Genomic DNA, 17101 nt, shown 5'->3' on the forward strand with positions numbered 1-17101 from the left:
TACTATTTTCTATGCATGTCTATTTTGGGTTTATTTTGAATCTTTTCCCATTCCTTTGGAAAAATAAAAGTTCGATGGTAATATCAACATTTTACAAGTCAAGTTAATACAATAGCTTGGTCTTCAATTCTCACCGCGACAGAAATGGCGACTTCATTGGGGAGCTTCAGGAACTTGTGGGCGGTAACCTTCCGGTATATAATTTGGTGGCATGCCCTAAGATAAATTGGGGTGCAACTGATATTGTGGAGCATCATTTGCCATTAAAATCAGAATGTTTGTCAGTCAAACAGAAATTAAGAAGAACACGCCCAGACATGGCTCTCAAAATCAAAGAAGAGGTTCAGAAGCAGATTGATGTAGGTTTTCTTGTTACATCTGAGTATCCTCAATGGTTGGCCAACATAGTGCTTGTTCCAAAGAAAGATGGTATAGTTTGAATGTTTATCGACTACAGAGATTTGAATAAAGCTAGTCCAAAGGATGATTTCCCTTTACCTCATATTGATATGTTGGTCGACAACACTGCCAAATTCAAGTTCTTTTCTTTCATGGATGGATTCTCTGGTTACAATCAGATCAGAATGGCGCCCAAAGATAGGGAGAAAACATCATTTATTACACCTTGGGGAACATTATTCTATAGAGTAATGTCTTTCGGTTTGAAGAAAGCTGGTGCAACCTATCAGCTAGCCATGACAACGCTCTTCCATGACATGATGCACAAATAAATTGAGGTCTACGTGGACAACATGACTGCTAAGTCTAAGATCGAAGAAGAGCGTGTTAGGTATTTATTAAAGTTGTTTCAATGTCTGAGGAAGTACAAACTCCGTCTGAACCCCAACAAATGTACTTTCGGTGTCCGTTCAGGAAAGCTAATAGGCTTCGTTGTCAGTCAGCAAGGTATTGAGGTGGACCCTGACAAAGTCAGAGCCATTCAAGAAATGCTCGCACCAACAACAGAGAAACAAGTCAGAGGATTCCTCAGATGTTTGAATTACATCTCTCGATTTATATCTCGCATGACTGCTACTTGTGGGACAATTTTCAAGCTTCTTCGCAAAGATCAAGGTTGTGTATGGACTGAAGACTACCAGAAAGCTTTTGATAGTATCAAGAAGAACCTGCTAGAGCTTCCTATTCTGATTCCTCAAATGGAAGGAAGACATTTGATTATGTATTTGACCATATTAGAAGATTCAATGGGTTGTATGCTCGGTAAACAAGATGAAACTGGAAGAAAGGAGCATGCCATTTACTATTTGAGTAAGAAATTCACAGATTGTGAGTCTCGATACTCTATGCTCGAAAAAAATTGTTGTGATTTAGCTTGGGCTGCCCGTCGTCTCCGCCAATATATGCTCAATCATACTACTTGGTTGATCTCCAAAATGGATCCAATCAAGTACATCTTTGAAAAGCCTGCTTTAACTGGAAGAATTGCTCGTTGGTAGATGTTATTATCATAATACGATATTGAGTACCATACCCAGAAGGCAATAAAAGGAAGTATCTTGGCTGACCATTTAGCTCACCATCCAATGGACGACTATCAATCCATTCAATTTTACTTCCTCGATGAGGATGTAATGTACCTGAAAGTGAAAGATTGTGATGAACCGTTGCCAAGTGAAGGTCTAGATCCAAAATCCTGTTGGGGTTTGATATTTGATGAAGTTGTTAATGCTTATGGAAATGGAATTGGGGTAGTCATTGTCACTCCTCAAGGTTCTCATATTCCATTTACCGCAAGTTTGACATTCACTTGTACGAACAACATGGTAGAATATGAAGCGTGCATTATGGGTCTGGAAGAGGCTATCGACTTGAGAATCAAAATTCTTAACGTATATTGAGATTCAACTTTGGTGATTAATCAGATCAAAGAAGAATGGGAAACCTGTCATCATGGTTTGATTCCTTACAAAGATTATGCGAGGAGGCTATCAACTTTCTTCAGCCAAATTGAATTTCATCATATACCTCGTGAGGAGAATCAGATAGCAGATGCTCTAACAACTTTATCCTCCATGATTGTTGTGAACTGGTGGAATGATGTGCCTACAATAAATGTTATGCGCCTCGACAGACCTGCTCATGTGTTCGCCTCGGAAGAGGTCATTGATGGGAAACCATGGTATCATGATATTAAATGCTTTATTCAAAGACAAGAGTACCCACCTGGGGCATCAAACAAATATAAGAAGACTCGTAAAAGGTTTGTTGGTACCTTCTTTTTGAATGAAGACGTGTTGTACAAAAGAAACTTTGACATGGTCTTACTCAGATGCGTGGATAGACACGAAGCAGACATGCTGATGACGGAAATTCATGAAGGATCCTTTGGTACCCATGCCAATGGACGTGCCATGGATAAAAGGACGTTAAGGGTAGGTTACTATTGGCTGATAATGGAATTTGACTGCTGCAAATATGTGAAGAAGTGCCATAAATGCCCGGTTTATGCTGATAAGATTCATGTGCCTCCAACTCTTCTCAATGTTATCTCCTTTCCTTGGCCTTTATCTATGTGGGGAATTGACATGATTGGTATGATAGAACCTAAAGCTTCGAACGGACATCGCTTCATTCTAGTGGCCATTGATTACTTTACCAAGTGGGTCGAAGTTGCATCATACGCCAATGTGACCAAGCAAGTGGTCGTCCGATTTATCAAGAATCAACTAATCTGCCATTATGGTGTTCCAAGTAAGATCATTACTGATAATGGACCAAACCTGAAAAACAAGATGATGAAAGAAATGTGTGCATAATTCAAGATTGAATACCATAACTCATCTCCTTACAGACCCAAGATGAATAGGGTTGTTGAAGCCGCGAACAAGAATATAAAGAAGATTATCCAATAAATGGTTGTGACTTACAAGGACTGGCATGAGATGCTCCCTTTTCCTCTACATGGATATCATACATCCTCCCGCACTTCAACTGGGGAAACCCCTTTCTCTCTTGTATATGGCATGGAAGCAGTGCTCCCCGTGGAAATTGAGATCCCGTCAATGAGAGTCTTGATGGAAGAAGATTCGTCTAAGGTTGAATGGTGTCAAAGTAGATTTGATCAGTTGAATTTAATTGAACAAAAGAGGATGAAAGCTTTATGCTATGGTCAATTATATCAACAAAGGATGAAGAAAGCTTTTGATAAGAAGGTTTGACCTCGTGTGTTCAGAGAAGGCGACCTCGTGCTCAAAAAGATCTTGTCTTTCATTACTGATTCTAAGGGCAAGTGGGCTCCTAATTATGAAGGATTATATGTTGTTAAGAGAGCTTTCTATGGTGGTGCTTTAATCGTTACAACTATGGATGGTGAGGAGCTCCCTCGTTCTGTGAGTGCTGATGTAGTCAAGAAATAATTCGCCTAAAATATAAAAGAACAACTCACTAAGTTGAAAACTCGAAAGGGCAACTTAGGCAAAAAAGAGCGTCTCGGTGGGCTAAAAAACCGAAAGGGAGGTCCAGGAAATAGTTAGAGACATAAACAGAAAATGATTATCCTGGTAGATTGACACCCACAAGGGACAATCTAGGCAAAAGTTAGGGATTATAGCAAGTAACTGCATCAGGCCAAACTTTATCAACTTAAAGCAACCTCGCTCATCAAAGTCTTCTCAATCAAATTACTCTCTCCAGAAACTCGAACACAATGGATTTCAAAGTTGATATGGAGAATAGCGGACATTGAATTTTAATGTAGCCTTTTCCTATATTTACCATTTTTTTCATCTTTGTAAATGATATATGGGGTCCCCCCCATTTGCGGATTACCATTCCTTCAATAAAATTCGAGACTTTATCCATTTGTTTGCAAATCTTATTTTACTTCCTTCTCACAAAATGACTTTTTACTTTTGATGAGAAAATTCTTGAAACAAAAGCTTAAAATATTTTGTTCTTGCTTTTAAGAAGTGTGTGTGTGTTTCTTTTAATTTATGAACACAATAAGGAATGTCAATAGTAATCCCGTAAAAGTTTGGATCCTGATGTGAGGAGCTCAATGCTTTCTTAAAATAATTTCCTCATTGTCCCCAATGGAACTACAATAGTGGATGATTCTTGCTTCTTTAGGAGACCTTCCCTCCATTTGCACCATAATGTTAGTATCCCCAGAGAAGATTGGGCTTGAAGGAAAGTTTACTCCATTGACAACTTCTTGTTTTATCTTCAGTGAGGCTTCTATCTTATTGAGATTAGCCGAGGGTTCATTTGTACTGATATGTTTATTTCATCTCCAGTTCATCTACTATTGCCTGTTTTGTCAGCATAAACATGACACACATTGACGCATGCATATACGTCATACGTAATTAAATTCATAGTTCATTTTCATATTTCATCCCATGTGTTGCTTTACTTAACTTGGTTGCGTTTATCCCCTAAGTGATATATATTTCCTCTCTTCAGTAGAGTCATCGACCTTAAGTAGAAAGTGTATACCCTTTCTAAATCCCCAATGAGTTTATTCCTCGTGGGAGATTTTGCTTTAGCTATCCTTTCCATACTTGGATAGGAAAAATCCCCGATTTGAGATCATTCCTCACTAAGAAGAGTCTTGTTTGACTATCCCTCTCCAGTTTATTCCTGGATTGAACCTGAGATCTAATAGGACTGATATTGAATCTCTCTAGGCTGTAAAAACCTAGATTAATGTACATTTATTTTATACCTTCAAAAACTTCGATCCCCCGTGAAGAAAACTTGTTTATGGTTTCCCATCAAAGACGAATTATGTTTCCTAGCAGTGTTCTTGTAACACTTTCTTTGAAATTCCTACCTAACAACAAGGGCAGTCTCTTTATTTGAGAAGCTTGTTTTGTTCCCGGATTTTTGTTTCGAATGACAAATGGCAGTATCTTTTCCGAGAAGTTTGTCTCTTCCCAGTGAAGTTAACACACATATCAACTTCCTTATTCTTCCATGAAATGGTTATCTCTTCGGAAAATTCCTGTCAGAGAAGTTTGTTGGAGCTCTTTCAGCCTTTTCAAGTGGAATACTTGATAAAAGAAGAAATTGAGACCAGTTTGTGGTATACAACCCGAATCGTTTCTTAAAGTTTACTTACCCTTTTCAAGTGGAAGACTTGATTAAAGAAGAAATTGAAACCCATTTGTGGCATACAACCCAAATCGTGTGGAAATTTATTCGATAACAAGTGGCGGTCTCTTTATTTGAGAAGCTTGTTTCGTTTTGGATGACAAATAGATGTCTTTTTCAAGAAATTTGTCTCTCCCCAATGAGGTCCTTTCACCAAATGGTTATCTCTCAGGAAAATTCCTGTCAGAGAAGTTTGTTGGAGCTCTTTCACCCTTTTCAAGAGAAGGTCTTGGTTAAATAAGAAACTGAGACTCGTTCGAGGCACATAACCCGAATAGTTTGTTAAAGTTTATTTATCCTTTTCAAGTGAAATACTTGATTAAAGAAGAAATTGAAACCCATTTTGTTGCATACAACCCAAATCATGGTTGAAATTTATTATCCAACGAAAAATGGCAGTTTATTCTCCGAGAAGTTTGTTCATCCCCCCAGTTGAAGCTTATCAACATATCAATTACTCTTCTGTCAAATGGCTATCTCTCCGGAAGAATCCCGTCAGAGAATTTTGTCGAAAATTATCACTTTTGCTTCCCCGGAGTGAAGTTAAAAACGACTAATGGCAATTTCCCCAGTAAGCCCGTTATCAAAAATCATCCTCATTCAAATGGCCATCTCTCCAGAAAATTCCCGCTAGAGAAGTTTGACGAGATTCCTTTAAGATGATGTTATTTTCTCTTTACTTAAGAAATTTGTTTTGAAGATCCCCGGCGGGGTCATTGGTTCCCATCTCCTATTTAGTGATCACCCTTTTCTCAAATGAAAGTCTATTAAAGAAGAAACTGGATCCTTTTTCCCATATTAGAAGTTAGTTCTTATTCAATTATCAGAACTTACATTCTCGTTCCTAGGTGGAGTCTTAATTTTACCCCCAGTAATTTAAACACTTTCCCCAGTTTGGCAGCCTTTGGTGTTATTCCCTGGTGTTAGTCCCTCTTCTCTGCTTGGCTTCTCCAGTAGTAGTGTGTCTCCTGTGGCATCATAACCCACGGAATTCAGAGTCTTGCATTCAAATCATATCATAACTATCATTATGGTATCTTAGGGTCAAAATTGTGCATTTTAATATTCAAGTCCCTCCAATCTCGTTGACACGAAGATTTCAACCTTCATATCTCCAAATGGAGGAAACTTAAATATGGGCATCTGTAATACCCTAATTTTCACCCCTAAGATCCCTTATCATTTTTAGAATTTTTCATAATATCAAGTTCATCAAATACTTTTGTGTATATCCTTATGATTTGCTAACCCCACAAAAATACAAAAAATATATATATGTCCTGTTTTGCTTTGTTTGCAAGTTAGGGTTTTGGCATCAAGAAGTGCAAAGGATGGATCAATCAAGGCTTAATGTGATTATAAATATCTCAAGGTGATCAAGAGCCTCCCTCCATCAACAATCAAATTTTGTACTCACCTCAATTCAAGTTCATCAAGCCATAATTCATCTGATACTCCAAATTAGGGTTTTAGTCAAACTCAGCTTAATGTTGGCTCTTTGATCAAAGCATGATCCTATGGATTGAGGAATGATCCAAGGTATTCACATGTGTCCTCATAACCCACTCATACAATTCAAATGGTTCAAGAGGTTAGGTTCATAAACAGATGCAGGTTTGAACACAACTGATGAAAAGGTCAACATATGCTTAAAGTCAATGTTTGACTTTTAAGATTTTTGGTCAACTATGGACTTTTCAAGTCAAGGATTATGAAAATATGATCATTGAAATTATTTGATCAAGTTTAGTCGAGAAAATCAAGGTTACTTGCAAAAAGGACAAAGATGAAGAATTTGAAATTTTTACCAAGTCCCTAAAAATCATGTCCAAGTACCCAACTTTCCAAGGCCATAACTTGTGATCCAAACCACCATTTTCTTTGCTCCAATGATCAGATTAAAGACTTTTCTTCATACTTCAACTTTGTTGTAGGTGATTAAACCTCAAAAAATGCACGAATAAGGAGATATGGGGCCATGAAGTGGACGACTCATTGGTTGGTCAAGTGGTAAAACACGGCGAAATTTGCAGCACGCTGACCTAGTCAAGTGACCAACTTTATGCCAAATTTTCACCAAGATCCCAACTGATTTAAGCAAACTGATCAATATGAAGGTTGTAGATCCTGATTCCATATTTCCAAAATGTCCAAGATCAAGAATTTCCCATGCTTGAGCTAAAAGAATCAAATTTGGGAAGACAACCTCATGGAATGGTTCATAGGTCAAATTCCAAGCCAAAGTACATTACAAATCCACAAGTACATGTACTTCTTTCTTCTAAATACCCCTTAATCATAATATTTCACCCACTTTTGAGCTATTATCCAAGTAACTAAATCAATACACAATGAATTATTCCATTTGTTGCATAAAGTAGCTTTAATCCAACAAGAAGTACCATTGAGCTCCCAAATGGACTAAGATCTGATACATACCAACTCCAAGCCTCAAGTCAACCCCTATGCTTCAGCAAGGACAGCAAAAAACACTTCATGAACTCCTTTCTTTTGGCATGCTCCCCACTTGGAGAATTGTGCAAGAACCTACCAAGCAAGCAATGAAGTACAAGCCATGATTATTTTATGATATCTGAGGCTTCTTGAACCCTCAAGGATCCCTATAAATAGAGGACAAATCCTCATCTACCCATACCCTAAGCTTTCCAAGAAAAACTCCATTCTTGAGAGCATTTCAACCTTAACCTGCATTCTCTCATTTGCCTCATGCATTCTACAAACCAAAGGTACCAATCATCTTCTGGGAACTCATAGGCATTAGGAGAAGCTTCAGACAGTAGTTGGAAGTAGTTTTGAAGAGGCATTGGACCTTGCTCCACTAGGTATATTCTTGCACTTTGAAACTCATCATACATACGTCATTTCATTTTGATTTCTGAAGCAAACATGTAGCATTTGTTGTGTTAAGAAGGATCATTAGCTTACATGCCATTTATATTGTTGTTTATGTGAATTTAAGTTGCATGAAACCTAAAGTTTCAGTTCTAGTTTTTTCCTTCGTGCATCTTCATCTTGTAGTATTAGCTAAAACCTATCATACCATTGTGTTCCTTACATTTTTCTAAGCAATTTTGATTTTTATTTCATAAAAAATGGTTGAGAAATGAGAGAGAGAGATGATTGATGGAAGATTGGAAAAATAATGGAAGAAAAAAACAAAAATGAGAGAGAGAGGTTGAAGATGATGCTGAGTTGGCACTAAAAAAAGTCAAAGGAAACGTGTTATATAATATATTCAATTGTTTGCATTTTAATTAACAAGTGTATAACCATCCCAATGGTAGAATTGCGTGTCCAAAGTCAGTTTTAACCAAAAGGTATGAGGTTTGAATCCCCCTTGCCCCAGACTTTGGTTTTTATTTTTTCCAAACAGTACATGGAATCCCAAGGACGTGGGTTCGAACCTGGCCAGTGTAATGTTTATTTTCTCTCACTTTTTAAATGTTCATTTTTCTTCATAACTTCAAATATGGATAACTTCATGATCCCTTAACGTTTTTGACACATTCTTTTTGCCATGTGTTCATGAGAATGTCTATTTTATGATGACACTAAAAAATCTAAAAAAATATTATTTATTTCACCACTTTTGAATGGATGGAAAATATGTGCTTTTTTAAGAATCCTAATCAACTCATTTTGGTTCATCTCTTGTTTTTTCTTGTTGTTGAATGTTTGTATGATCATAGAACACTCTTTCAAGTGTTGATTGTTGTCCTTAACATGTTTAAACTTGATTATTTTCATATCATGTCTAAATTGATTCACCTTGAAAACACGTCTGAATGAATGGTTAGGAGATGATTAGGGTTTCCACTTGCTTGTTTCTTATTCATTCCATGATTAGGGTTTAGGTATAAGCTTGTCCCTAACATGCTCTTGCCTCTTGTTTAACTTGTATGCATAGTGATCCACTTAGGATTTTACTTTGTCCATACCATGTTCATATGATCCATGTTTGAATATCCTTCTCTTGTCACAACTTGACTTGACAATCATATATCTTGATTATGATACTTGTCTTATGTGGTTTGATACCCTTGTGTTGAGTATTGTACACTTGTTTAAATCATGTCTTATAATTCTATCCCAATTTGTGATGTTATATCCATATTTTGTAATTGTTTATCACTTAATTCAAGTATTTCCTTTATAAACTCCCATGATGATTGAATATGTATCTCATACTTGTTCATGTGCTATCTCTTGTGGTGTTATTTAAACATGTGTCATGTCTTTTTTATGATCATCATACTTCAAAAACATGTAAGTAGCTTGTTCATGGCTTACCAATTTATGTATCTTTATGTACCTAAATCTAAGGGAAAGGATCTTATGTTGACTTCTTAGTCATATACTGTCTGTTTGATTGTTGACTTCATTTGTCCATTCATGCATTAACCTTATCCCTTTTTCAAACTAAAATAGCCATTCAAACCTTGACTTACCTTTAGTTAATGAATCTTTCAACTAGACTTGAAAATGCTTTAGTACACATGAAGCATTTCAAACACAACCCTTGACTTACTTTTAGTCAATGGATCTTTCAATTACAAATGCTTTAGTATACATGAAGCATCTCAACTCAAACTTTGACTTACCTTTAGTCAAGTAACACTTTCCAAAACTTTATTTTACCCCTTTTATTATCCCATCAAAAAAATGCAAACTACTCTTAAAAACATAGATAAAATCAAAAGGTTCCCGTAGAGTACTATAGATGTTTATGGTGCTAATACCTTCCCTTTGCATAACCAACCACCGTACCTTTGATCTCTACTTGCTTTGCTCCTAGTTTTACTATTTGATATGCATGTCTATTTTGGGTTTATTTTGAATCTTTTCCCCTTCCTTTGGAAAAATAAAAGTTCGGTGGTGATATCAATGTTTTGCGAGTCAAGTTATTCCAATAGCTTGGTCTCCGATTCTCACCGAGACAGAAATGGCGACTTCACTAGGGAGCTTCAGGAACTTGTGGGAGGTAACCTTTCGGTATATAATTTGGTGATTCTCTCTTGTACCAAAGGATTGAATCGGCTGAGAGAGATGCAAACTTTTGAGGCCAAGACAAATTACTATAAGCGAAGGCTCCTCGTTTTGGCATACATGTCCTCATCCATAAGTGTAAAAGGGGAGCACAACAGAGAAAGGTGCCTCATTTATTATCATGCCTTGTATGAAAGGTATGATAGAAGTCCTCGAGCAAGAATGACATCGGTTCTTGGTTAGGAAGACTTTTGCTGCCAAGTGATCTACGAATTTGTCTATGTTAGGGAATATAACAATTCCGTAGATTAAGAGTGCTAAAGTTACGCTGTAGAAATCTAGTATTTCTTCCTTAATCATATTCCAAGCATGGGTTTCAAGGAATCTTTGTGTTATACCTTTAATATTACCCTTAGGTCCCCAGTTGGCCACTAGTTCATTGGCGTTGATACCCAGGACTGTAGAGAGTTCAGACAAGCAAAATCCTTCTTCCAACTTAGGGTAGGGATTGTATTCCTTTATTGGTCGGTTGAGAAGCCTTTCAATGTCTTCCAGAGTTGGGGAAAGTTTAAAGTCATGGAATGTGAAGCACCTCGGAGGGACGTCATAATATTGATCCAAGATGGTGATTGCACAATAGTCAACCTTTTTTGTCATGAGGTCTATGATGTTACCCAATGTAGCTCTGAGTTTGTTATCTTTGAGGGACGTTACCCTAGAGCAGAGGACCTTTAAAGTGTCAATATCTGGACTCTTGTATCTGAATGAGAAGGTGTTTTTCCTTGCTGTGGGATCCATGATTATGTTTGTAGAAAAGTTTTGCATTTCCTGTGTTTAAATAAACGAAATCCTTAAGAGCTTTGTTTATTGATTAATGATGTATGAATGTTCATGAATGCATGGATGGATGGTTTTTATTAGTTTCCACGGAATGTTAGGCATAAGGTTCATAGGTCCGGGATTATTGTGACAAGGACTAAGGTTTAATAATGATTGCTTATCAAACCAGGGTTCTCACTTTGAATGATCTAGGGCTTTTGAGAGATTGGGTAAAAGACATTTCCCTTAGAGTCATGGACTCCCTTGGTTGTCTTTCGCTTATGTCAATTTACTTGCAAGGCGACAACTCCATTAGGAAATCTACTCTAAGTGAGATATTTGTATCGACCCTCGCAAGGAAAGCTCCCCGGGGACCTATACTACACGACCATCAGTCTAGGTCGGCCAAGGTTAAATATTCTACAAAAGGGGTCTTAGGGTCACAGGCTGTAATGGAGATAAGAATGTTGACTCTGAAAGCTCGACGATCATCAATACCTCTAAGAGAGTCTACCACTAAGTGAGGTTCTTGTACGACCCTTCACGAGGAAATCTCCTTGGGGAACAAGACTACACAACCTCTCCTATCTTAAGTAAGTTCTCAGACTTGGGTGAAGAGTCTTTCACATAAGGTTTTAATTTGCAATCGATATTGTATCCATTTTTTCTTTGTCACAAGTCAAAGTTTTGGACCAACAAAGAAAGATAAACACATGTTAGTAATAAAAGAATAAAAGAGTAAAAGAATGTAAAAAATCAATAAGCAGATAAAACCCCTCATACGTAAGAGGAAAGACAACCCAAACTAGGATAAACTTGCTTAGGGAAACAACCATATCCCCAGCAGAGTTGGTAACTGTTGCAACTGGGATGGTTACGAGGAATCGAGACTTGAACAAAAGAATGCCTCCTTTCAATCAAAGAAAGAAAGATGGAAAATCAGAATAGTTGCCACCGAATTTTATTTTGGATTCCTCTATCGGAGAGGAGAGGGGAAATAGTTGATAAAACCCTCGAAAATATAAGGTGTGCACCGGAAGCGCAAAGATACGAACAAAGAATCGGTCTCACAACCAAGACTTGGGTTCAGAAGCCGGTTACGCAAGGGGGAGGTATTAACACCCCTCGCGTCCATGGTACTCCATAGGAACCATTTGGATTGTCTACGTATGTGAATATTTATCTCGCTTATTTCTATTTATTCTTATTTGCAAAAATGAGTGTGAAATAGAGGGTTTGGGTTTATTATTATTATGCTCGCCAAGGATTGTGGCCCTTATGGCTACGTATCACTCATCGGGTAATGAGGAATCAGAGCTCCGTGGTTTAGAGTAGAAAAATGTTTGTGTGTTGGTTGATTTTACCTTTGAGAAAAGGGTTTTCCGAGGAGTTCCCTAAGGCACAAAAGTGAGGTTTGATAGGTTGAATTATTTTTAACTTGAATAACGGTTTTATGAAAAAGAGTTTGTGATTAGATTGCACTAAAGTCTATGGGTGGAGGTGAAACGTCTAGACAAACAAGCCAAGCATATTGTGTCCAAAATATTCAGAGTAAGGATAGGAAAGCTTCATACTTACTCATTCTTCACCACTTAAGGCTCGTGGTGCACAATACTAATCATAGTTTTATTGTATTTTGAATTTGATTAAGAAAATGCCGCTTGACGTTGGATCAAGAGTTTGTTTATTTGATTATGAAATTGGATAATGTAACAGATATATAAAGTAACCAACAAGAAGTTAAAGAGTCTCATTGTAAGGTAGCCCTAGAGAAAACCTTGTGTGTGAAAAAGTTATCTAAGTTAAACAAAGGATAATGGTCTTACAAACATGTGCCCCTAGGGTGGTGCCATGATGTAATTCTTATAACCGATATGCAAGTTACATATGAAATCAAAGTTAATAGAGTATCACAAAGATATGGAAAGGTCCTCCATGCAAAGGTCCTAAGTGAGATCCTCTAAGTCCAAGTTGGTTAAGTGAAAAGAATCTTTTTGGTCTTATGTTTCATCATGTTTTTGTTGTTTTTAATGTATGATGACAATAAAGTAAAGAATAATAAATAAACATGCATGACGAGTTTATATAATGATGATGATAATGAGTGTTATAAAGTAAATTACAATACAAGTAAATTACAATAGCGTAAAAGTAACTAACAAAGTAACAATGATAAAGTCACAATACAATGGTTAGTGGTAATCAAAGTTAGTAAAGTAAAGTTAGTGGTTAGTAAGAATATGTTCAAGTTAAACTCTTGAGGATTATCTATCATTAGGTCAAAAGATTCAAAATATGGTGCATCAGGGGATAACTTACCACTGATGCAAAGTATTGAAGATGACCAAATGATCAACTTACAATAGATTTGTAACAATGAAAGTTATGCAAAACCCAAGTCCATATATCAATAACTTGAGAAAAGGAAGACTATACCAACTCAAGGGTTAAATGTTATTAATTTTTGATTAAATGATTAAGTTAGACAAGTTATAATGATCAATGTAGAATATCAACAAGTTGATAAAGGGTTAGATGGTTAGTATGCACAATTGAAACAAATTGAATCAAATGGAAACATAAGTTAGTATGTACAAAGCTTCATCTATATGTCAAATGATCCAAGTTTGATTGATATAGAGTTAACCTATCTATGCTTCAAAGTATCATGAATGAAACCTTGATCATTCATTAGTAGGTTTGAAACATAGAAGGTCCAAACATCCCTAATCAAATCAATATCATGACAACATAGACTTCATTAGCCACTAATAAAGACCTCATAAGTCAAAGAAAAATTGCTCAAATGACAAAAAATAAAACACAATAAAATAGTAGAGACAAAAATAACATGAGTCTATGTATGAAATATTTTCAGAAAAATAAATATATGTGGGATAAAAAATAAAATGATAAGGGAAATAAATAAGGTGAAAAATAAATAAAATAAGAGTTAAAGAAATAAAAAAAGGAAGAAAATGAATGCATTAGGGATTGAACCCCTGACCTTAGGGTCATGGGGGACCAACCCCCTCTCCCATTGGGATAAACACCCACTTGTGATAAAAAAAACAAGCTTCATATAACAAAATAATAAAACAAACATTAAAATAACACGCGCTAAAATGGATCAGTCAGAACAAGACGCGAGATTTATTTGAACTTAAATTCATGCGAAGAACATCGTATTCAACCTTCAACCATGCAAAATAAAAACCTTCAAACACGTGTTTTTCATTGGATTTGATCATGGAGACAACTTCTATTCACATAAAGGAATCAACCTCCACACTCATGAGCCATTGATTGGCTCTAAGTGTGGAGTATTTTTTAGAAACTCAGATGAACACACTTGACCTAAATTAAAAATTAAATGATGGATAATGTTTAATTAGAACTTAAAACATGGGGTTAATGATCATTGGGTGATTTCGAGTTGAATGGTAACTTGTTTGAGTGAATGGGGTGAGTGAAACTACCTGATTGGAATTGATTTCAGGTATGAACTCTGATGAGTTGGTGCAGCTCAGGTGAGGTGTTGGGAATGTGAGTTAAGGTTTGGAAAAGTTTCAGTGATATTCAAGGATAGATTCTGGGTGTTTGGTTTGGTTGAAATGCTTGGAAACTCGAAAATCGATTCTCTATTTTTGAAGATGGAAATCGGTTTTGCAACAAAATGTTTTTAGATTTTGAAGCTTGATTCTGAGTAAGACATCTTCCCCTATTTATAGGGAAGGTGATGAAGTGGTTTTAAGGGAAGAATATAGTGGTTTTCTTCAGAAAGGGTGAAGCTCAAAAATGAGACAAAATGTGAAACTTGTGGAGGAAGGGCGGGTGTGTTCTGACTTGGTCTCCCCATTCACTCAATTTATTTCCAATCTAACATCAAAAGGAGGGACCAAGAGGCTTGAATCAGAGATGTGGTGGCTATTTTTTTAACCATTTTGGGGAAAAAATTACTTTTCACATGGCATCAGGTTTGGAAATTTGAGAGGTTTTTCCATCCAAGTTGACTTCCAAACATGTCACGCTATTATATGTAATATGTTATGGGTTAAAATGAACCAGATTGAAATGGTTTGAGGACTTGGTGGATCAAATTGCAAATTCTGGCTGACTTGGTCTGGTTTGTGTTGGTGTAAGCCCTAGAGGCCAATAATTTTGGTACTTGTATCGAATTATTTATTAATAATAAAAGGATTTTTCTTTATTATGTTTGTTTAATAAAGTCCTTAGAATAGCTAGTCCGTTTAATGTATCAAGTGTGACTTAACCATGAGATCCTATTAAACATAAGGACACTATTCTTAAAGTATCCGTAGTCGAGCTTTGTTGTGAAATGGGATAACATTAAAGCATTAAGACTATTATGTATATAGACTGATGATCACATCTCATGGATCATGGATAAGAAGTTATCAAGTCTTAAACATAAGTATGAATATTGAGAGTAATATTTATACTAGATTGACACGCTATGAAAATACTATATAGAATGTTATGCTAAGTGTCATAAATTATTCTCATGGTGATAATGGTGTATACCGCCCTTTGACCTGAAACCACTATGTACCCTAGATGTAAAGTCGAGTGCCTTATTGCTGATCAAACATTGTACGTAACTGGATGACCATAAAGACAGTTGATGGGTACTCCATGAAGCATGCTGAGGGACATGAGTGACCTAGATGGAATTTTCCCATCCTGCGTAATAGGATAAATGTCTATGGTCCCAATATTGAACTGGACAAGGATGACACGGTCTATGCCTTGTGTTCAATATAGACATAAGGGCAAAAGGGTAGTTGTACACATAAGTATTATCACAAAAGGGTTTTCTAGATCACATGACATTTTCGTGTCTTGGGTAGCAGTAATATGTTGCTAGATACCGCTCACTGTTTATTATGTTAAATATGTGATTTAATATAATTGCCAATGCCGCGAAAACCTACAGGGTCACACACAAAAGGACGGATTGATGAGAGATATAGTAAATAAGGAACACCGTAAGGTATGGTGCACTTAAGTTAATTGTAGGACATCGTAAGGTATGGTGCACTTAAGTAGAATACGAAATATAGTAAGGTACCACGCGCTTAAGTGATTTTGGTATATCATAAGATATGGGCCACATACACTTAAGTGGGATTTTTTAGCTTACAGCCCACACAAGTGGTTCTATAAATAGAACCCTTGTGCATAAGCACTTGTGCAGTTGTAATTTCGTTTCTCTTTCTCTCACACTCAAAGCCTTCATTCGTAGCAGCTAGGACTAAGATTGAAGGAATCTGTTCGTGTGGACTGAGTAGAGGCGCTGTCACCATTCAACGTTTGTGATCGCTCCTTAGATCTGCATCAAAGGTTTCAATCGCCACAAGAGGTAACAATTCTATCACTGATCATGCCCATTCGTAAGGATCACTAAAAGAGAAACTTTAAATTCCGCTGCATTTTAGATCGCTATTCTCCTTCAGTTTGTGCATCAGGATTATTTCCAATTTTTGAACCAAGGCCAAATGAAATTGGCCCGTGCATTTTGCATAAAATTTGTTCCAAATGTTCCTTGCCATGTCTTTGATCAGATGAAAAAAGAACCAAGTCAAAAGGAGTTGTGGTTTGGAAATGGAAATTGGTAAAGTGGTGGTCTTGATCATGTTTTAGGGTATGTTAGGCATGTTGGACCAGCTTGGCCAATGCAAAAATTAAGGTCCTTGCTCAATGAATTAGGCCTTGGACCTTGAAATAAAGTTGAAGATAAACTCAATTAGGAAATTTGGATCAAAGAATATCTTGAAAAGCTGGTAAGATGAAAAAGTTATGGACTTTGGACCAAATCATTAGTCATTCTTGCCAAAATGTGACCAACCAACTTGACCTATAAATGTGACTTTATGATTTAATGTTTTTTTTCAAGGTACAATGGTGGATGTTTGAAGCTCATATGATCATAACATGATGTAAAATGAGGCTTGGAGCTTTGTGGGGTGATTTTAGGTCAAGTTCATGGGTAAAATCAAGGCATTGAAAGTCCAAAGTTCATGACCAAACCAAGTACTTGTAACATGAATTAAATGAGTGTTTGAATGGTGAATTATGGCTTAAATTGATGTTGAAATGAGAGGTGGGGTGATAGGATGATCAAATGAAGCAAGTCCAA

At 36.5% G+C, this 17101-nt stretch overlaps 1 protein-coding gene across 1 annotated transcript; it reads left to right on the plus strand.

The window, feature by feature from the left end:
* Positions 1-1544: 1544 nt before the first annotated feature.
* Positions 1545-3377, plus strand: LOC127130613 (uncharacterized). Its single transcript, XM_051059590.1, has 3 exons — positions 1545-1784; positions 1884-2221; positions 3194-3377. Exons 1-3 carry the CDS (start codon positions 1545-1547, stop codon positions 3375-3377), a joined length of 762 nt encoding a protein of 253 aa, XP_050915547.1.
* Positions 3378-17101: the final 13724 nt, after the last annotated feature.

This window comes from Lathyrus oleraceus, chromosome 3 (genome assembly GCF_024323335.1).
Source record: "Lathyrus oleraceus cultivar Zhongwan6 chromosome 3, CAAS_Psat_ZW6_1.0, whole genome shotgun sequence".
Classification (NCBI taxonomy): domain Eukaryota; kingdom Viridiplantae; phylum Streptophyta; class Magnoliopsida; order Fabales; family Fabaceae; genus Lathyrus; species Lathyrus oleraceus.